Source organism: Vigna unguiculata, chromosome 11 (assembly GCF_004118075.2).
Source record: "Vigna unguiculata cultivar IT97K-499-35 chromosome 11, ASM411807v1, whole genome shotgun sequence".
Taxonomy (NCBI): domain Eukaryota; kingdom Viridiplantae; phylum Streptophyta; class Magnoliopsida; order Fabales; family Fabaceae; genus Vigna; species Vigna unguiculata.
This window is the reverse complement of record NC_040289.1, coordinates 22,520,687-22,542,503: the sequence shown is the minus strand read 5'-3', so window position 1 is coordinate 22,542,503 and position 21,817 is coordinate 22,520,687. Positions and strand designations below refer to the sequence as shown.

At 35.7% G+C, this 21,817-nt stretch overlaps 2 protein-coding genes across 8 annotated transcripts in view; one reads left to right on the top strand and one right to left on the bottom strand.

Annotated features, from left to right (window-relative positions):
- LOC114169213 overlaps positions 1–13,852 on the bottom strand; it is a 39,379-nt gene extending 25,527 nt beyond the window's left edge. For 2 of the 7 annotated variants that reach the window (XM_028054254.1, XM_028054255.1), the window contains exons 1-5: positions 13,139–13,852; positions 12,944–13,032; positions 3,502–3,611; positions 3,334–3,388; positions 2,552–2,640 (exon numbers count right to left, since the gene is read on the bottom strand). In XM_028054254.1, coding sequence (XP_027910055.1) covers positions 2,552–2,640; positions 3,334–3,388; positions 3,502–3,611; positions 12,944–13,032; positions 13,139–13,250 — 455 coding nt within the window. In that variant the 5' untranslated portion in view covers positions 13,251–13,852. Of the gene's footprint in view, positions 1–2,551; positions 2,641–3,333; positions 3,389–3,501; positions 6,625–12,943; positions 13,033–13,138 lie in introns of those variants that run through there. The other 5 variants (XM_028054257.1, XM_028054260.1, XM_028054258.1 and 2 more) reach the window with 5 other exon arrangements.
- A 728-nt stretch (positions 13,853–14,580) lies between these two features.
- LOC114168930 (autophagy-related protein 18f-like) lies at positions 14,581–20,999 on the top strand. Its single transcript, XM_028053909.1, has 8 exons — positions 14,581–15,569; positions 17,304–17,759; positions 17,837–18,217; positions 18,567–18,800; positions 18,918–19,745; positions 19,847–20,016; positions 20,215–20,559; positions 20,736–20,999. The coding sequence occupies exons 1-7, from the start codon at positions 15,237–15,239 to the stop codon at positions 20,555–20,557; spliced, it is 2,745 nt and encodes a 914-aa protein (XP_027909710.1). The 5' UTR covers positions 14,581–15,236; the 3' UTR covers positions 20,558–20,559; positions 20,736–20,999.
- The last annotated feature ends 818 nt before the right edge of the window (positions 21,000–21,817 follow it).

The window sequence follows — 21,817 nt, the reverse complement described above, 5'->3', positions numbered from 1 at the left end:
TTCATTCTTGGATAACCAAGTTCCTCATTCTATTTCATTTCCTCATGACCCTTTACACCCTTTACCTCTTAAAGTTTTTGGGTCCACATGTTTTGTTCATGATTTTAGTCCTTCTTGGATAAACACATTTGTCTCCTAGAGCACACAAATATGTCTTCTTAGGATTCCCACGCTCACAAAAAGGGTATAAATGTTTCTCTCCTTCCCTCAACCGTCATTTTATCTTCGTCGATGTTACCTTTGATGAGTCTTCTTTTTACTTTACACACCCCTCTTCTCATTGTGTGCCACCATCTGCTACTATAGATATCCCTGTTGTGTGTGATGCTCCTAGTGTACTTACTTCGAGTGCCACCTCGGATTCTCCTCCACCACCTTCAAATGCACCTAGTGTGGATAGACCACCTCTTCAGGTTTATAGCGGAAGACACCGTTGCCAACCACCACCACATGACTATTTCAAGTGCCAAGTACTTTGGTCTCCTCCAGTTCCAACAACTGAGTCTGATTTTCCCATTGCCCTTCGTAAAGGTATGCGTTCTACCCGTAATCATTCCCCTCACTATGCTGCTTTGAGTTATCATAGAATCTCTCCACCTTTCTATAAATGCCTTTCGTCTATTTCCTCTATGTCAATTCCAAAATCTGTAGGTGATGATGCATTAGCCCATCCTGGTTGGCGTCAGGCCATGCTTGATGAATTGAGTACTCTCAAGCATAGGGGAACGTGGGATCTTGTCCGATTACTATCTAGGAAATTTGTTGCTGGTTGCAGGTGGGTCTATAAAGTTGGCCTTGATGGTACTATTGACCGTCTCAAAGCTCGTCTTGTTGCCAAAGGCTACACACAAATCTTTGATTTAGATTATGGTGATACCTTCTCTCTAGTGGCCAAAATGGCCTTTGTTAGCTTATTCATTGCATTGACTGCTCTTCGACATGGCCTCTTCACCAACTTGATGTCAAAAATGCATTCTGAAATGGTGATTTCATGAAGAAATTTATATGGAGCAAACTCTGGATTTTATTGCTCAGGGGGGGTCTTCTGGATTGGTATGTCGTCTTCACAAATCTTTATAAGGCCTGAAGCACTCTCCTCGGGCTTGGTTTGGAAAATTCAGCAGTGTTGTTCAACAATTTGGCATGTCTAGTAGTGAAGCGGATCATTCAATTTTTTATCGTCACTCCAATGCTAGATGTATCTACTTAAAAGTATATGTTGATGACATTGTTCTCACAAGAAATGACTACCTTGGCATCTCCCTCTTAAAGCAACATATTTGTCGCTATTTTCAGTATATGTTGATGACATTGTTCTCAGATATTTCCTAGGTATTGAAGAGCACAATCCAACAATGGTATTGTCATATCTCAAAGGAAGTATGCATTGGATATTTTGGAGGAAACTAGGTTAATGAATTCTAAAGCTGTAGAAACACCCATGGATCCTAATATCAAACTTCTATTAAATCAGGGGGAGGCTTTCTCAAATCCTGAACAGTATAGACAATTAGTTGAAAAATTGAATTATCTTACTGTTACTTGTCCTGACATTTCCTTTGCAGTTAGTGTGGTAAGTTAATTCCTTAATTTCCCATGTGAAGACCATCCAAATGCAGTCATTCGCATATTAAAATATATCAAAAGATCTCCTGGAAAAGGTTTAATATATGATTCCAACCCCAATGCACAAGTTATGTGCTATTCAGATGCTAACTGGGCAGGATCTCATTTCGATAGAAGGTCTACTTCTGGATATTGTGTCTCAATTGGTGGTAATTTGATATCTTGGAAGAGCAAGAAACAAAGTGTCGTGGCAAGATCTAGTGCAGAAGCAGAATATAAAACTATGACTTTAGCCACTAGTGAACTTGTTTGGCTTAAGCAATTGCTTCAAGAATTGCAATTTGGAGATGTCACTCAAATGACACTCATATGTGACAATCAAGCTGCTCTTCACATTAGCTCTTCACATTAGCTCTAATTTTGTCTTTCATGAGAGGACCAAACACATTGAAATTGACTATCATTTCATTCGAGAAAAATTTTTATCCGAGGATATCAAGACTAAGTTTGTCAACTTGAGTGATCAGTTAGCAAATATTTTCACTAAGTCTCTTCAAGGACCTAGAATTGACTATATTCGTAATAAGCTTAGTACATACGATTTATATGCACCAGCTTGAAGGGGAGTGTTAGATAATGTAGTATTTTCTCTAGTAGTTGGGCTCAGCCCATTATCATTATAAATAAACTATCCTTTATGTATGTTTTACACAAGGGGAGATTTATCCCTAAGCTTTTTTCATCTTATTCAACACTTATACATAGATTTTTGGTGAAATATGCCAAAGTCCCTGAGTCAAACAGATACAGTACATCAGGCTTTGGCCATATGTTACCCCATAGAATGATCCACTACATCTATGCTAATACAATAATATCAATTTTCAATTTATAGAAATCCACAATAATAATTGACAGTCATTGTATAGAGCATAAACAACCTGAAGATGCTACCCAATTCAGAGCACCTACATAAATATCTTACCGAGTTGGTTCCCCTTGGCAACAAGCACTTCCACGAGTTTCAATTAATAGATTAACCGTACGAATCTGTATAGTCATTCCATCTGCAATCTGGTGAATGTCCAAAGTCAATAGAAATTAAATTAAAACTACATATTGATATTAATCGGCAAGTGAATGGCCTTTGAAGAAACTACCAACACTTAACCTAATCTTCTTTGTACTTTGCTCAAATACATAATAACCTCTACCTATTATAAGGAAATTACCTCTGCCTACATCTTCATATTAGAGTCAATGTAAAATTTCATGATTGAATGAGAAACCTCTATGTTTATTTGGTCTCTCAAAGTTTATGTGCATACAAATTAGTCCCTATATCTTTCAATTTCAGCACAGATTAATTAGTCCCTTTCTGTCAACTCTGTTGCAATTTGTCAACTTCATGACTATTACTCCCTGAAATTATCTTAATCCCCAACTTAATTATGTTCGTGTTGAAAGGAATTCTTGGCCATGAATTTAAGAAATGGAGGAACAATTGTATACGTAAAAAACTATCAATGGAGATTTCCACTTGACAAAATTGTAATTTACTCATATTTTTCATGTTACTGACAATTCTCCTGGAAATTGGTAACAACTTCAATGGAAGGAAAAGGAGAAAAACTGACAGTCCCCTAAAGGCATGAAGTGAATAAATCAAATTCCCCCAAATGAGTGAAAGTGTTATTGCTTTACAACTATTTCATGACTAATAGTAGATGACTCATGGAAATACACTTAGAGATGAAAGAACCAAACCTTATCAGAAAAACCATAGCCGCTACCCTTCGAGGACGAACTTGATGTGGTGTTACTGCAAACAACAAAGTAAGTAGCAAGAAAAAAAAAACTTAAATGTAGTAACAGCAAAGCAATTACTCTACAAGACTCCTCACAAGATAATTGGGAAGGCTCTAATTTCTCTACCTTGTTGGATTTTCAGATGGCTGAAAATCAGAATTCTCTTCGAGAGCCAAATTTAGCCTATCAACTTGAAAGATGATAGGCTCTGTTTGTACATTGCTTACGGACGGCAACTATAAAGCAACACAAACTGCACTTGTTAAGAAACCATACAAGTTCATTTGAATACATTAATTGCACTTGTCTCAGATCGATCTATTTCTCTATGTGTTAATTACACATAATTGTAATGGCTGAAATGTAAAATGGTGACAAGCTTCACAATGTAGGAAGATTATAAAGTGTTAGTTCAACATATCAGCTGAATGGAAAAAAAAAATCGTCTAAAATAGTCTCAACTCATCGAGACCATCTTGGAGGGGAAGGGAAAGGCTAGGCTAACCATTTAACCTATGGTGTTTCTACTAAATATGATCCTACATATAGGTCATGGGATGAAATTCCATGATCATAGCTTGGTTTTGGAACTTAGTGGTTCAAAAAATCAGTGACACATGTATGTTTTTCAATTTAGCAAAAGCCATACGGATTGCAATAGAGCAAACCTATTTTAAGGAAAAATATGTTGCAAAAACTTACTATGCGAAAGAACAACAACCATGGTTAAAGATCAAAGGAAAGGGGGTCTCTTACAAAGATGGAGATGAAAAATGAAGGGGTAAGAGCTATTTCTTATATTATTCATAAAGAACCAATTGCTCTTAAATAGAATACATAGATCTAATAAGTGAAAATCCTAATTTATGATGGATATAATTTATCCCTACAATTCATATTAGATTTTGAGAGAAGTAAACATAAACATACGAAAATTAATGAAAGATGTGCTTTATTCAACACTTGTGAATGTACAAAAAAAGTCTCATTAAGAGAGTCTAAAAAATAAATGTACCACGACACCCACAAGCATAACACAGCAAAATATAAAGAGTAATGTAAAAAATAGCTACAAACCAATATAACCACCTAATAACTGTAAAATAACAATTTAAAATTGTAACGGAATATGAAATTTTATAGAATATATTGAATATAGTGAAAACTAGGTTTAGGGTTAATGTTAGGACAAATGGAGAAGAGAAATTAGCTAAGATAGTTAGAATTAGTTACCTGAGGTGTTAGTTAGTGTTAGTTAAATAAATAGGAAAGGAGGAGAGGAGGAGGGATAGGAAGTGTTTTTGGTAGATTGAGCGTTAGCTCTTTGTGAAGGGGAAACCCTTGGAGGAGAGAGTTTCTCCTATTGTTGTGTTCTTTTTCCGTCTATTCAATGAAGAATTTTAATCTTTATCCTCTTTTCATTTCTGAGTTCTTATCAACTGGTCCGACCTACCGGATACGTGGAGGGTGAGTCATGGAAGGCAGTTAATGGTGAGGGAAGAAAAGAAGAAAGATATGCTCACAACAACAAACCTGATGAGGAAGATGCAGATGTGCAGAGGCTGTGGATGAAAAGGGCGGAACTACCAACGTTTGAAGGGAGCGATCCCTTAGGGTGGATATCAAGAGTGGAGAAGTTCTTTGAGGTTTGTATTGAGATTGGAGAAATAAAGAAATCAGAAATTAAGCAATGAAATCAGTAATGTTGTTTGATTGAAAATACGAAATACTGAAGGATAGAAATATCCAACTGCCCAAAGCCAAGCTCCTAAGAAGCAACCACACAGTTCCCCTCCAAAAATGATCCTCCCTCCCCGATTGCTACCTCTTGATTCTTTTTAACTCCCACTATCTCTCTTTCTTCTCTCTCTTCTAACCAACTTATTCCTCCTACTGTGCCATGTGATTCTTCCTAGGTCTTTTCCTCTCATATATCCTGCCCCACCTGTTCTTTCCATTCTCTTCTCTGATTAAAGGATCCCCAATTGCATTTGGGTTTGTATCATGTAGAATGTTACCCTAAAAGAAAAGTTATGTCTAGCTTTCATCAATATGGAAGGGAACGCAAGTCATTGGTTCAGGTTTTCGAGACAAAAAACCAAGAACCCCTCTTGGGAGGAGCTGACAACAGCGTTGAGTAGGAGATTTGGTGGCAGTGACCACAACACAGTGTTCGAACAATTGGCGGCAATAAGACAAATTGATACGATGGAAGATTATATCTAGAAATTTGAATTGTTAGCGTCTCAAATTCCTTAGGTTTCAGAAGAACAACTGTTGGCATATTTTTTTGCGGGATTACTAACATAAATACGTAACCAAATCAAGCCACATGATCCACAAGGTTTAGTTCAAGCCATGGAGATTGCGCACAATGTAGAGGATGCAATGACAAAAGTAAGAACAAGCGGAGAGATGTCTTATCGAAATACTAATTCTAGTTTCTGGTACAAAGGAGGTTCGAGAATAGTGTCACGAATGGAGCCTTTTATTAAAGGAAAGGGAATCTTGCAAATGGCTTCTAGTAGTCGCAGCAACACTACAAAAGGGGGGAATGGGACGAACGACGAGTCACTCAAACGTAAGAGGAAACTCAGCCGGGGGAATGAGGAATAGAGGATCAAGAAGTCTTCCGTACCCTAAATATGTCAAAAGACGAGAAGAAGGAAAGTGTTTTCATTGCGGAGGAGCATACAATCTAGGGCATCGTTGTCCAGAGAAGAATTTGTCGGTCATCATATTGGCAGAAGAAGAAGGGAATGGAGAAGTAGAGGAGTAAGGAGAAATGAGACGGAAAAGTGCTATAAACGAAATCATTAATTTTGAACATCAATGTATGGAACTTTCTCTTTTTTTCAGTTCGAGGTTTGACTCAATCTCATACTATGAAGCTGCAAGAAACAATGAAGGGAAGATCTGTGCTAATATTGATTGATAGCGGAGCAAGTCACAATTTGGTCTCACAGGATCTGGTAAGTCTTCCTGGTTTGCAAGTGGAAATAACTTCATCCTACTGTGTGCGATTAGGTGATGGGCAGAAGAAACAAACGAGTGGGTATTGCAGGCAGATAGAGGTACAACTGGAAAACTACGTGGTTAAAGAGACCTTTTTCCTCTTTGGCTTAGGAGAGGTTGATTTAATTTTTGGGGTAACTTGGTTGGCCTACCTAGGAGATGTTAAGGTGAATTGGAAGACTTTAACAATGAGTTTCAACACTCAAAATCAGCAAATCCAGATTAAAGGAGACCTAACTTTTGTAAAAACAATTGTAACTGGACAAAATGTGATGGAAATAATTACCTGTCCCACTAACTACAACCGTTGTCTCACTAAATTCAACGGCTGTCCCACTAACTATTGTCTCCTAAATTCAACATCTACCCCAGTAATTGCAACAGTTGTCCCACTAATTATTGCAGCTATCCCACTAACTCAAAGCTACTTATTCACTTCATTTAAAGTGGCTTGTAATGAAGCTCCACTGCGAACTAGTTGGTTCCCTGTCTGTTGGCCTTTTGACTTCAACCTTGCAGACAAGGTTGTTCAAGCAGAGGAGAGTATTGTTACTACAAATGGAGAATAGAAATTAGTTAAGATAGTAAGAATCAGTTACTTAAGGTGTTAGTTAGTGTTAGTTAAATAAATAGGAAAGGAGAATAGGATGGATAGGAAGTGTTTTTGGTAGATTGAGCATTAGCTCTTTGTCAAGGGGAAACCCTTGGAGGAGAGAGTTTCTCCTATTGTTGTGTTCTTTTTTCGTCTATTCAATAAAGAATTTTACTCTTTATCCTCTTTTCATTTCTGAGTTCCTATCAGTTAATCTCCATTGTGTAGAAAATACAGATTGAGTAATGTATTTATAATAATAAGAATGTGGGCTAAAGCCCAAATACAAATGAATATGTTAACATAGGGACTATGTTTTCGTAATTAACATAAAATGCAATGTATCTAGCACTGCCCTCAAGCTAGTGAATATAAATCATATGTATCAAACTTGTTACAAATATAATCAATTCTTGGTTCCCGTAAAGACTTAGTGAAAGCATTTCCTAACTGATCATTTGAATTGACGAACTGAGTTTTGATGTCTCCAGATACAATCTTTTATAAGACAATCAATTTCAATGTGTTTGGTCCTCTCATGAAAGACACAAGTAAAATTGATATGAAGAGCAACTTGATTGTCACATATAAATGTTATTTGAGTGACATCTCCAAATTGTAAATCTCCAAGAAATTGCTTAAGCCAAAAAAGTTCACAATTGGCTGAGGCCATAGCACAATATTCTCTTTCTGCACTAGATCTTGTCACAACATTTTATTCTGTGCTCTTCCAAGAGATCAAGTTACCACCAATGGAGACACAATACCCAAAAGTAATTCTTCTATCAGAAGAAGATCATGCTCAATCAGCATCTGAATAACAAACAACTTTTATATGGTAATTGGTAAAGCTATCAAATTTGGTCAGCACCAGCGGTTGGCCATTTAGTGAGGCAAACCAACTCGGCTCACTTATTAGCAAAGTTGTCATACTCGAGAGTTTACGTAAATTCGTGAGAGCCTAGTAAACTCAAATCATAAACATGTAAGAGTTTACTTCACATGGAAAAAACAATTAATTTATATAAATAATATCCTAATTCAAACAAGTCCATAAAATTATATAGCTTAAAAGTATTTGAAATAAATAAGTTCATACAAATAATGTAAAACATAAATTCAAATATCAAATGTTTACGTCTAATGATATCATTATCTCCATCATCATTTTCTTAATCCAACTCTTCCCCTAATGAAACATGTGCATCCTCATCGACATCAAAACTTATGTTATCAAGATCAAGAGCATCTAGAGCTGGATCTGTTGTTGGTCCATCTAATGGAACATTTTGAATATCAATTTTACTTTCAGCGTGCTCAATCTCAACAACATCATTTGCTTGCCTCTTCAATTATTCATTCATCATCTGATTCAATGTCATCAAATGGTAGAGCAACAGTTTTTGAATTTGTCTACTTTTCAACTTCAAGTTATACATCACATAAACTAAATCATTCATCTTTTTCTAATGCAAACTGTTCCTTCTCTTTGTATGAACCTAAAATGAAATATTAAATTTTAGTAGATATAAACCTAATAAAGAAAATTTTAAATAATTTAAATAATTTAAATTACCATCTCGACTAATCTCCAATTATGCTTAGAACCTGAAGAACTACAAGTCAAGCTTAGAATTCGAATAACAAATCTCTTCAACTTCAGAGTTGCATCCCCAAACATCTCCCACCATTCACCAGGATTTAATGCTTTCCTGCATTCCTTTGCATCTTCCATTCCAAAAATACCTCTAGCAAAATGAAATTCAACAATTAGCAAATTATTTTTTCTTCTTTCTGCAAAATCTGGCACCAATCTTCTCATGCATATATACAATCCTTCTTTAACCTCTCCACCATTATCACATCTAAAGTTAGGTTCATATTGGAAGTGGGGGTTGAGAAAATAGGCAACTACATGCAAAGGCCTATGAAGCTGACTATCCCACCAAGCATCAATTATTCTCCAAACCTCTTCATAACTACATTCAATACTAAACTAATTTCAAATATAATGAATTAAACTTTGAATGAGTTAGTTTGAAAGTTTACCTCTTCTTAATATTGTTAAAATTGCACCTGATCTTCTATTTTGCATAGTCCATCTCTTCATAAATGAAACCCATTGTGGATTTACTTCTGAGGCCACCAAGCTTAAGACCACCATAGGAGGGACAATAGCCTTCAAGCATGTGGAGACATTCTTCCAAAATCGGCTACCTAATACCACACGTTCTACTCTTTTCCCCTCTTGTGAAGTTCCAAATTTGCTTGTCTTCCACTCCTCAAAGTTAAACATGGTCAATAATGATGCCTTCAATTCATGAAGACAACCAAGAATCAAATATGTCGTGGCAAATCTAGTCACACCCGATCTTATCAAGTCTCTACCTTTAGTGAACTTTTTCAACAAGGAAATCAACATTGTTCTTCCATAAATGTAAGTGATAATCTTTCATCCCTTCTTCATTGTCAATTCATGGACCTTCAAATTCTTTTCAAAATCTTCAAAGATCAAATCATTTTGCAGTGTTTCTTTTTTGCATCAACAAATCTCTAGCTGCTTTGAAATTTGCAGCATTATCAGTAGCAACTTGAACTACATTTTCTTCTTCAACAAACTCAACGTCATCTAATATCTTGAATACTTTATCAGTTGTTTTTGAAATGTCTGAGGTGTTAAGTGAATAAAGAAAAATCGTCCCTTTAGGACTATTCACCAAGAAGTTGCATATAGAACGTCTTTTTTTATCCGTCCAGCCATCAGACATAATGGTATAACCAGTTCTCTTCCACTCCTCCTTGTATTCTTCAAGCAATAAATTTGTTTTGCTCACATCTTATTTCAAGAGCTTCTCTCTGATATCATGATAAGATGGTGGTGTGTAGCCAACTCCTTATTTACCAATCATTTCACACATCTTTACAAATGTTGGATTTCTAATCACATTGAAGGGAATGGCACCGGTGTAAAAGACTTCAGCCACTTGGGCATCAACCTTTTCTTTGAATCCTTTTTTCATCATTTGATTTATAGTTGCTTGGACTCCCCTTATACTAGTATTGGCAATGTTTGTTTTCTTTAAAGCCAAACAGCCTATGTCATCCTTCAACACTCTAGTTTCTACATCTTCTTCATCAATAATATTCAATTTTCTTCTCTTTAATGCAGCATGCTTAACTTCTGCAACTATCTTTATCATCAAATTTAAAACAGATACACAAGGTTCAAAATCCTTCCTAGTTCCAGCAAGATGATGTTTGAATCTAAATATATCTCTACTCAAAATCTTTGAGCAATAGTTATATTTAACTTTTCTACCATTTCCATTAACATCAAACCCATATCTCCATCCAATATGAGACCGATTTCCCGAAGCATTTTTACTTCTACTCTTAACCGATGAGGATGCACTTGGATTAGTATCCAATGAATTTGATGCATTACCAGACATAATGACCTAATTTTTTACTACAAATTTAACCAAAAATAAAATCACAATTGAACCTATAAAGAGCTTAAATAAAACTACAATTATTTAAGAAATAAAAAATAAAAAAAAAAGTAACTAATAGAATTTATTAAGTAAACAAAGAGGTAAAGATTAGAGGATCTGTTACGAGGGAGAGAACTAAGCACAGGGGAGATGCGACCACTGCTGACGTCGAGAGGGTGGCCGACTGCGACGGCAACAGTTATAGACAGGGACGCGACGGCGACTAGAACGACGACAAGGCGAAACGGACATGAACGATTAACGCCAGTGCGAACGCGATGCGAACAGCGACACGAACTGTGATAAACGCGAATGCGGGAGCGGTGGCAACCTCCAGACGCGACGGCGAGTGCGGTGGCCAAGAGCTCCATATGCGATGAAGTGAGCTTTCACAGACAACAACTTGCGGCAAACGCGACTGAAGAAATCGAAAACAAAAAACGCTAAATTGCGAAAAAAATCAGGTCAGATCTCCCTCCAAACGACGTCGGTTTTGTTTCATTTTTTCACCCATTCAAACTCACACACACATTGCAAGCTTGCGATTTTTGCACGATTCAAACAAGCCCACTTCCGATTCCACCGATTTTACATCAAAAACGAGTTTGTTTCCGAGATAACTCGGAAGCCATATCTAGGATTGCAAAATCAACCGATTTAATGAGTTAACTCGCGAGTTTGATAACCATGACAACAGCCACTTGTGAGCTTACATGGCACAGGCAACTACTACTACAACTAAAAATAGGGGACATCCATGAAACAAAGCTTATTTGCGACAATCAAGCTGCACTTCACATTGTATCAAACTCGGTCTTCCATGAAAGAACCAAACACATTGAAATTGATTATCACTTCATTAGAGAAAATGTGCTCTTTGGATAAATCACTACTGATTTTGTCAACTTTAGCATTCAACTGGCTGACGTATTCACCCTGTCCCTTAGAGGCCCTCGGATTGAGTACATTTGTAACAAGTTTGGTACATATGACATATATGCTCCAGCTTGAGGGGGAGTGATAGAATATAATCAGTGGTTACAAATTTCTAGGAAATCAACGGTTACATAATCTTGTAAATTAGGTTGATTGATTCCATATTATTATGTGCCTTTATTGTAATTAATTTTATTCAATAGTATAAATACATATAGTGTGGTCTGCATTATACACACAATACATTCAGAACATATACAATTCCATACCTAAATTATCCAATCAATGTGTTGGAAGTTCCACATCGACTAGAGATAAAGCCAATTCACAATATATAACTGGGTGCAATCCTTACCTTACAAGCCGGTTTTGTGGGGTTGAGTTAGGCTTAAAACTCACTTCTAACATGGTATCAAAGCCAAGTTAGAGTCTATCCTAGCGAACTTTCTTAGACATTCTGTTTCACCCAATATCGGACCGCTAACGGACCGCCCACTAATTTCTTGTCCCACGCACAAAGGGGGTGTGTTGGAAGTCCCACATCAACTAGAGATAAGGCCAATTCACAATATATTAGAGGGTGCAATGCTCACCTTACAAGTCGGTTTTGTGGGGTTGAGTTAGGCTTAAAACTCACTTCTAACACAATGTATGTCTATTTATCAAATTTATATAGTCATAATCGGTTTAGCTTGGTTTGGGCTTGATGGAAATTTTAGACAAGATAAACAATATTCAATCAATCAATTTTGATTAATTTAGATTCTATTCTCCGTTGAGCCAAAAAAAAGAAAAAGAAAAAAAAACTATTTCGGAGGACTTCGTGTAATCTAAAAAGGAAAACTGGTAATCAACCCACTAAAGGCTACAAAATTTATCAACCCGTTTTACTAGGAGTGAACATCAATATTTTTCCAGAAATTAGAATTATCAGTCATCTTAGTCTCTCAAATTATAATACTGAGTCATTTAGTCCTCAAATGGCAAAAAGGAACGATTTTGGAAACCGTTGTTAATTATAGTCCATAATAACACTAAGACCCATCAATTTTTCTTTTGGGTAAACACGGAATTTGTATGGATTAATCATCCCACGAACTAATGACTACACATAACCTATGAAGACCTTAAGTTACACGGTATGCATTCTCCCCTAGCATAGTTTATTCCATACTCAAAGTGACAACCAAGAATGGAAGCCTAGTTAAGACCCATCAATTTAGTTCTTTCTTTGGAAGTTCTGAGTCATTTTAATCCCTAAGTTTAGTTCCCACTAATCAATTTTATTCCTGATTTCACTTGAAAAACCACATTGACGGTGGTTATTAAATTCAGAGAATAAATTAACTGATCAGTAACGTTCGGGGACAAGTACAAGTGGTGCAAATTTTTATGAAACTAAATTTGCTTCACAAAACTACCAACTTCACCAGCAGTGCCTATTCTAGACTCTTTTACTTGTGCATTGTGATTCTGAGGAACCAACGTCAAAAAGAGCAAAACTAATTAGTGAGAGTGACAATAGACAAACCATAATCTCCAATTTGCCAACTTTGGCGGTGGTGACACTGAGCATGGGTGGAAATCCAAGGCTGGAATGCAACGCCTCCCCATCCAACTCTGAACGCAAAACTCAAAATTCAAAATCGACACCAATTCCAATCATCACAAACCGTACTTCAGAATTGAGAAAAAGAAAAAAAGAGAAATTGAATTTAGAATTGACCTAGATTTGAAAGCTGAGCAGTGCGACCCTGCAACTTGAACTGGTCTCGGGAGAACGATTTGAGCCAATACTTTAGAGTGTACTCCAAAGCTTTTGCCATGATTGACTCCATGTCTGAGAGCTTCGGAAAAGCCCCGAACGAGAAGCCTCAAAAAATATTCTTCGAAAATTAAGTTATAGCAGAATCGACATTGGCAATGTGGGCATTGCATAGATCGCGATGCAGTGTAGTGTGCAATGAAAATGGCAAAACGAAAGAGACATAGATTAAATGGGTTTGGGTCGGAGCATTCCGGTCAGAGAGAAATTAGATTTTCTTTCTGGTTATTTTTTGAGAGAAAATGAAAAAAAAATGTGGGTTGATGCGGCCAAACCACGTGCCGGAAGATTGTGAATACAATTTGCAGTGACGAGGGAGAAGGAGATAGGTGTGGCACGTGCGAGTGGGAGTTAGTTAAATTCTAGCGGGAGAAGAGAGATAGTTTTGATTAAAAGCGGTCAAAAGTCATGATTCGGTGGGGCCCTTCGAAATTGGCCGGAGACGCTGTCAGCATAGGCCAGTGCCAATGACGTCGGCCACCATTCACGCGAGATCGAGGGCAACCATCACCACCTGCGTTTGGTATTTCTCATTGATTTGGGACATGGAACAAAAACAAATAGCAAAAGGGAAGAATAAAAGGAAAAATGAAAAATGAAGAAAAGTGAAATCCAATCGGTGTTCATAAAAAAATGAAAAGAAAAAATACATCAACATTGAAGATAAAAAATCAATCAACGGTAATCGAAAATGAAGATGAAAATAAAATTGAAGACCAAAATTGAAAAATAAAAATAAAAGATATTGATGAAAGCACAAGAAATAACTCAATTTCAACGGTAAAGATCGAGTTACACTTTATTTTATAAAGTAATTGTCGAATAATAAAGTAATTGTCGAATAATAAATTGAAAAGATGTTGGACCGGAAAGATTTTGTAGCATTTATAAACAAGGTTTATTTAAACCATAACTAAAGTGAAAATAAAAAGAAAAAGTAAAAAAATATGTTTTAATAAATTTATATTAACTTAAATTGACTTCAGTTTCAGTTTTGGAAGTTTCTTAAAATACAATTCAGATTCTAAATATTACATTTGAAAACATTTTAGTTTATTATATTTTTTCCAACCCTACTTTTATTAATGACATTGATGATCTTATATTTGTGGTTGATTTTTATTAATCCAATAATTTGTATATGAATGTTTATCAATAATATTTATATAAGATTTAAAATATATATTACAATTATAGTAATATAAAATTGTGAATGTAACACCAATGTATCGTTTACAAGATAAAATTAAAAAAACAAAACATCTATAATTAAGAAAGTTCAGAGATATTAGAGAAAAAGAAAAAGAGAGGGACACACGTAAACCCATGAATGGAGTTCCTTTTTATTATGCATTTTTTTTATCTGATTTTGCCTCCACTTGTTATCCTGTTTTTCTCTCTCTATCTTTCTGTTTTTTCATCTCTCTCCTATGATCTCTCCCTGTTTTCAGGCGATTTCCGGGTTTCTTTTCCAAAACCCTAAAATCTCATTACCGAATTCTGTCTCAGCTATAAGTAAATAGTCACTCATTTTTTAATTAATTAATACTAATAATTCCATATTATTTTCCCAGTATTTGTATCATTATTTCATTTGTGATAATCAGGAATACTAATCATTGTCCTTAATTTGTAACTTAACCCGGGAATTTTAGTTTTTAATATTTTCGTGGGTTTCAATCAAAGTTAGAAAAAAGAATAAGTTTTGAAATTTGTTCTTTTTGTTTTTAATTTTTCAATTTCTGTCTGGCCCTAACGTTTCCCTTGTCATCGTTGTGTTTTTTCGGTGTTTTTGTTTCGAGGGAAAAAAACGAGAGGAGGGGGAAGATTTTGGAGGCAAGTTTTGTTTTGGGGTAGTTGTGATTTAGATTGTTTCGGCGAGGTTAAGGATATGGAAACAGATGTGACCTCAGCTGTTAAAGAAAACTGATTTTTGCCTTATTTTTTTCAAAACAAAAAATCGTTTTGTTTTGGTTCTTGATGGTGGAAGAAGGGTGTGATGATTGAATTTAAGGGTGGATTTGAAGAATCGGTGGTGACCCTTTTGTTGTTGTGTCTGTGGATAGCTGTTATTTTCATCTCTTTGGTTTTGGGGATGAGTAAAAATGATGACCAGAATCAACAGGACCTTCTTCATGGAGGTGTTGCTGCTGGTAGTGATGGCAGAACCAACAGCAAGAACAACCGCAATGGCTTTATTCCCAGCTCCTTTCGTACTTTCTCTGGTTACCTGAAGATTGTTTCATCAGGCGCTTCTACCGTTGCTCGGTCAGCTGCTGCCTCTTTTGCATCATCGATTTTGGATAAGCATGGTGATACTGACCGTGATCGGGTATGTGTATGCGAGCTATAACTGGTGGAACTAGAAAATAGTAACTTGCTTGCGCATCATGGCTATCAAGTTTATGAATTGCAGCTTGCTTGTTGTATTGTAATTAGATTAATTTTCAAGTTTATGATTATGATATTTGTGGATTGTAATTAGATTAATTATTTGCTTTTGTTGCTGATGCAAATACTGATTCTATCTTGTCCAATTAGATTAGGTTTTCCCAAACATAAATTGATAGTTTATGCAATTCAACTTGAGGAGTAATTGTTGTTAATCTGTTATTTCATTCTTGGGAGGATCGCATGTCGCGTGCAAGGTGTACATGGTAGAGTTTGAAGTTAAATATGGGTCATTAACGGTTTAGATATTTTAAAATATAAGCTCCTGAATGTGAGAATCGAGACTCTTAATTTTCTCGCAAGTTGTTTACCATTTGAGTTTTACTCTTTGAAGTAGAAGCCAGCTCTCTTGAGCATACATATTTGTACTTTAGATACGATGAGTGATGACTAAGATTATTTTTCAGTTCCTTTAGTAATTATTTGCTTAAACTTGTCACATGCTGGTTTTCACATATGGAAGTGTGTTGTACGTTCTTTTAATTAAGATCTATTTGTGCAATTTCTTATGGCAATGACAATATCATCATTTATCCGACTAGGTTAGCGGAGTGCAATTATTGGGGTATATGGCCTCTAGTTTATAAAGTTCTTGAGCATGTTTGCAATGTTCTCTCCATAGCAACCCCTCGTGGAACAGAATGTTTTAAAAGATGAAATTTGGAATAGGTTTTACTAGGAAAAAAGCATGAAGTGTATTTTTGCTACTCAGGTTTTATGATTTTTCTTATCAAGGAGTGGCTTATTTATTGGAAAGGGGCATCCAATTGGTATATATTTGATTTTGTTTTTTTTGCTTTTTATAATAGAAGAAATTAATTAAAGAGAAAAAAAATTACAATGAAATTTGTTGACTAGGGATTCTCCCTAATGGATAAGTGGACCAATATGGAGGAAAAAACACAAATGGTTCTAAGCTGCACAGTCTGCTGGCATAAACCCCTGTAGAGGACCACGAGGTACACACCAAATAGAAGTGACAAGCCTAATCTTTATTCTAAATTAGCTGTTGTGCCTAAGAAACCTCATTACAGATATGATATTTATCCTCCAGCAATGTCTATTTGTAACATACTATTGCTGTAAAAGTTTTTCTCCACTGTTCTGTGCATCAGTCATCAGATACCAGATATATAGGGTTTTTACTCAACTAATGTACTGTGCTGTGCTGTGTGATGTCCCTGAACATCAATGAAATGCATCCATGAGTTCTAATGAGATAGTTTCTAAAGAAAAAAAATAAAGCTGGACTTTTTGGTAGAGTATTATATGATATATTTAATGTTCTTATGTAATATATTATATACCCAGTGTCCTTATGTTTTGGAATTATTGGGCCTTTTAATTAATCTCTTGCTGTTGCATTGTGTAAATAATGCCGCCTATCTTTTGTTTCACTTGTTTATTTCGTTACGTTAAAGGGTGTTTGTTTAGGATGGATATATGGTATATATGATTTTTCATCTGCCCTTTCATGCTTCTGGGTCTGATTTCTGTTTGCTTCGTTACTTACAATATTCAAAAGTTGGTACTTTCTTTTTTCTTTTCTCTTCTATTACATATTTCAAAGTGTCAAGACTGAGGTGACACTTGTCAATTTTCCTAATATGTGTAGGTAATTTGGGCTGGGTTTGACACGATAGAGGGGCAGGGAGAAGTCACTCGGCAAGTACTTCTTCTAGGCTATTGGTCCGGCTTCCAGGTTTGGGATGTTGATGATTCAGATAATATCTGTGACCTAGTTTCCAAACACGATGGTCCTGTTTCTATTATGCAAATGGTACCAAGTCCAACTGTACCGAAGAGACTGGAGGACAAGTTTGCAGACATGCGTCCACTGTTGGCAGTATGTGTGGATGATTTGTTGGTGGGGGGAGGAAAAATACAAGAGGGGTTGGTTCCCACTAGCAATGGGGGCACTTTAAACCAAGTGAATGGAAACTATCTGCCATCAACTGTTCAATTTTATTCTATGAGATCCCAATCATATGTTCATACACTAAACTTTAGATCAGTTGTTTATTCTGTAAGATGTAGTTCTCGAGTAGTTGCTGTTTCTCTAGCCACTCAGGTAAACTTTCTAATATCTATATTAAGTTCCTCTAAATTTGTTTTCCTCTAATGTTTAATGGTATCTATATTTTGCAGATACACTGTTTTTCTCCCACAACTTTAGTAAGGGAATATATTTTACATACTAATCCTATAGTCATGAGTTATCCTGGTTCTGGAGGCATTGGATTTGGACCACTGGCAGTGGGTCCAAGATGGCTGGCCTACAGTGGAAGCCCTACTGTAATAGCTTCTTCTGGGCGTGTCAGCCCACAGCATTTGACACCTTCTGCAAGCTTTCCTGGCTTTTCTTCAAATGGGAGCTTGGTTGCGCACTATGCCAAAGAGTCTAGCAAGCATCTTGCCGCTGGGATAGTGACCCTTGGAGATATGGGGTACAAGAAACTTTCAAGTTACTGCTCAGAACTTCTCCCAGATAACAATGGTCATTCAACAGATGTGGAAAGTGTTGGGATGGTAATAATGGTTCTTTATAATAAATTTTCATTCACTTGAAACTCTGCACATATTGTGCTTGATTATCTTCTCTACCCAAATACATATGATAGCATCTTCCCTGTCTTAGGCTGTATGCACCTGGTCTTTCCTTACTATTGGCTCAAATGTAGTTGCAAACATAATTGTGATAGTGGAAATAACAGTCTAGTACAATTTTGCAATTGCTCAACAGGTTTACATTGTGTATCATCTCAAGTTGGATTCTTGCATGTTTATGTTGGTCTTGGTCACCCTTGTACAATATGGTAACTGATGCTAGTACTGCAATATTTTTATTTTACTACCATAACTTATTCTTCTCTTTCAGGTCATTGTAAGGGATATTGTCAGTAAAAATGTCATTGCCCAATTTCGGGCCCACAAGAGTCCCATTTCAGCTTTATGCTTTGATCCTAGTGGCACCATCTTAGTGACTGCTTCTGTTCAGGGGCATAACATTAATGTTTTTAAGATAATGCCTGGATATGACAGAGTGTCAGCATCTGATGCTGGCCCTTCTTATGTTCATCTCTACAGGCTGCAACGTGGCTTGACAAATGCAGTGAGTTCATCTTCCTGCCCAGTCTTCCTTTGGATTAATAATGCATGTTCATTTTTATTTTCAAAATTCATCAGTAAGTAATGGAGACCTTTTCTAAATCTGTATTTGACTTTTCAGGTTATTCAAGATATCAGTTTTAGTGTTGATAGCAGGTGGATTATGATTAGTTCCTCAAGGGGCACTAGCCATCTGTTTGCTATAAATCCTCAAGGAGGACCTGTAAATATTCTATCATGTGACAATAGTTTAACAGAAAACGATGGTTTGAGTGTTATGCCTAATCAAGCAGTTCATCGGCCTTGTAGTTCAGCTGTAAAAATTTGTAAACAGCAGAGCCTCTGTGCTGCTGGTCCTCCTATCACACTCTCTGTTGTTAGCAGAATTAGGAATGGAACTAATGGCTGGAGAGGCACAGTAACTGGTGCCGCTGCAGCTGCAGCTGCGACAACTAGGTTGGGTTCCATTTCCGGGGCTATTACTTCTTCTTTCTATAACTTAGAAGGCAGAAGTACCTTGTGTGTTAATGGGAACTATTCCAAGGAAAAGTATCATCTGTTGGTCTTTTCATCCACAGGTTCAATGATACAATATGCTCTGCAGACAATTAACTGTCAAGATTCAGATGTTGTTCCTGGAGTAATTCCTGCACATGAGTCTGCCCCTATGACTGATGCGAAAGTAGTTATTGAGCCTATCAAGAAGTGGAATATAAGTTGTAGACATAGTTGGAGAGAGGGAGTAGAAAATATCGACATTTATGGAGAGAATGGAGTTTCAGACATCGATAAAGTTTCTGAGGAAGTAAACGATAATATCATCAGCCCTAAAATGAAGAATCTATCTCTGAAATCGAATCCCCGTTCTGAGAAAGAACATCATTTGTATATTTCAGAAGCTGAACTCCATATGCATGAAGCAAAGACACAATTGTGGGCAAAGACTGAGGTATGTTATCTTAAAACTGGAAAATGCATTTTTTAATGTTTTGGAAACATTATAGTGCTTGATAGTTTGACATTTAAACGTGTGATTCTGCTGCCGACCAGATATATTTTCATCCAGTGGCTAAAGAGGCTGCTTTGATGATGGATGAAGAAGCTGCTCCTCGAGGGGAATATGAGATTGAAAAGATCCCGACTCGTGTGATAGAAGCTAGGTCGAAAGACTTGGTTCCAATTTTTGACTTTATTCAGACTTCAAAATTTCAACATACAAGGTTTGATGACTAACTAATTTACTAATTAGTAATTATTAGGTAGGCCAAAAGGTTTGGGCTGTGGATATTGCGTGCTCTTTATTATTAGGTTGTAATGCCATTTCCTCACTTTCAAAGGCTTCTATTTATTTTTGCATTAACTCTCTGCATTTAAGGAGACAGTGTATTTATGTAAATGAAAAAATTATTTTCTTGCAGGATTCCTGCTGTGGATAACAAGTTAAATGAACGATTTTTGTATCAAAAGGGAAGGATTTCACCCAGTAGGAGATCTCCTGGTTGTATGCCTAATTCTGGTGGAAATATTGCTGAATTTAAAAGTGGCGTTGAAGGAAATGAGGGGGATTATGGTTTGATTCCAGCAGAAGCAGAGGGTCTTGTAAATAACAATAACACCCTTAAACCAGATACTAGGCCAGAGACTGTAAATAATAGAAGGGAGCACATAAACATGGATGTTCATCACATGTTTGTAAATAGTGACAGAAAAGGTCTGAAACTGGAGAATCACCATGAAGAAAAAGGAGAGGAATTTGATTGAAGGTAGTAGTAATATTTTAATTTCTTTTATAGATTTGTCAAACGATTAGTTTTTGACATAATTAAATTGATTTACTGAATAGATCAAATATGTGATATTCCTGAACAATAATCTTGTTTATATGTGTAATTGAGCTATGGTTGCTAATAATCGAATGCAATTTTCTTTCTTTTCATAGGCATGAAATATTCTTTCATTTCTCAGTGGAGGCTTTGTTAACTTTGTTTGGTTATGGTTGAAGAGATAGAGAAGTTTGAGTTGTAAGGACTTGACTGCTATACCAAAATGTGGATATTATTACATTGGGATTCTTCAGTTGATTTTGTAAATAACAGACAATAACAGACAAATTCATATCATAAATAATTAGTTTTGATGGATTTAGTTATTGTAAATAGTAAACATGTGTAAAGAAGGTAAGGATGCATCAATATTCTACGAAGGATTCAAAATCAGTTCTACTGTCCAGTGTAAATAATAGCATCACCTTTTATCTTATCATTTTCCTTTCATTTCTATTTAATTAAATTGGTATTTTCAAAATAAAGTTGTATAGATTGCTATGAAACTGATGGTTAAAGATTTTTAGCTGTTTATTGTAAGTAGTTACTAATGTTTTCATAACTGAATCTGTCGTTGAATTAGGACACTAATACAAGGGTCAATAATTGAATCAAATGATTAATTTGATATACAAAATGATTGTAATAATTACATAATATTATAGAAATGTGATATCTTAATTTAATAACCTTACAAATTAAAAAAAAAACATTATATTATAATATTTACGTCTAGGGTTCAATAAGAAAAAAAATGTTTTTTACAATAACAAGTTTGAATTTATTATTAAAAAGAAAATGCAAAAACTAATTAAGTTCTCTTCTAATTTTTAAGGAAAATGTCAAAATAAGTATTTTTTATTAACATGTTAGAATTTGGTTTTTAATTAGCTTTTGTTCTTTTGTATATATCAATCCATCGATTTTGGTCCAATTCAACTGTAGACATGTTCTTTGATTTGAATAGATCTATTACTAAACCTATTAATCGATTTTCCAGTTCAACTAACTATTCTATTCTCAATTTTAATGCAAATGTTTACATTGAATTAGGAGTTTAATTAAATTTGGATAAGGTATATGCAAAAAGTTAAGTGTAAAAATTTTTTTATATGACCCACTAATAGAGAATTGCTACCACTTCTCCAAATTTACATTTGACCAATGGAGACCAAACGTTAAAAACATAATCAACCTA

Excerpts from the sequence above, each read along its gene's own strand:
- LOC114168930 (XM_028053909.1), top strand. The coding sequence starts at position 15,237 with ATGATTGAATTTAAGGGTGGATTTGAAGAATCGGTGGTGACCCTTTTG. Across the intron at positions 18,218-18,566 it reads ATGTGGAAAGTGTTGGGATG|GTCATTGTAAGGGATATTGT; the intron begins GTAATAATGGTT and ends CTTCTCTTTCAG. Across the intron at positions 20,017-20,214 it reads TCAAAATTTCAACATACAAG|GATTCCTGCTGTGGATAACA; the intron begins GTTTGATGACTA and ends ATTTTCTTGCAG.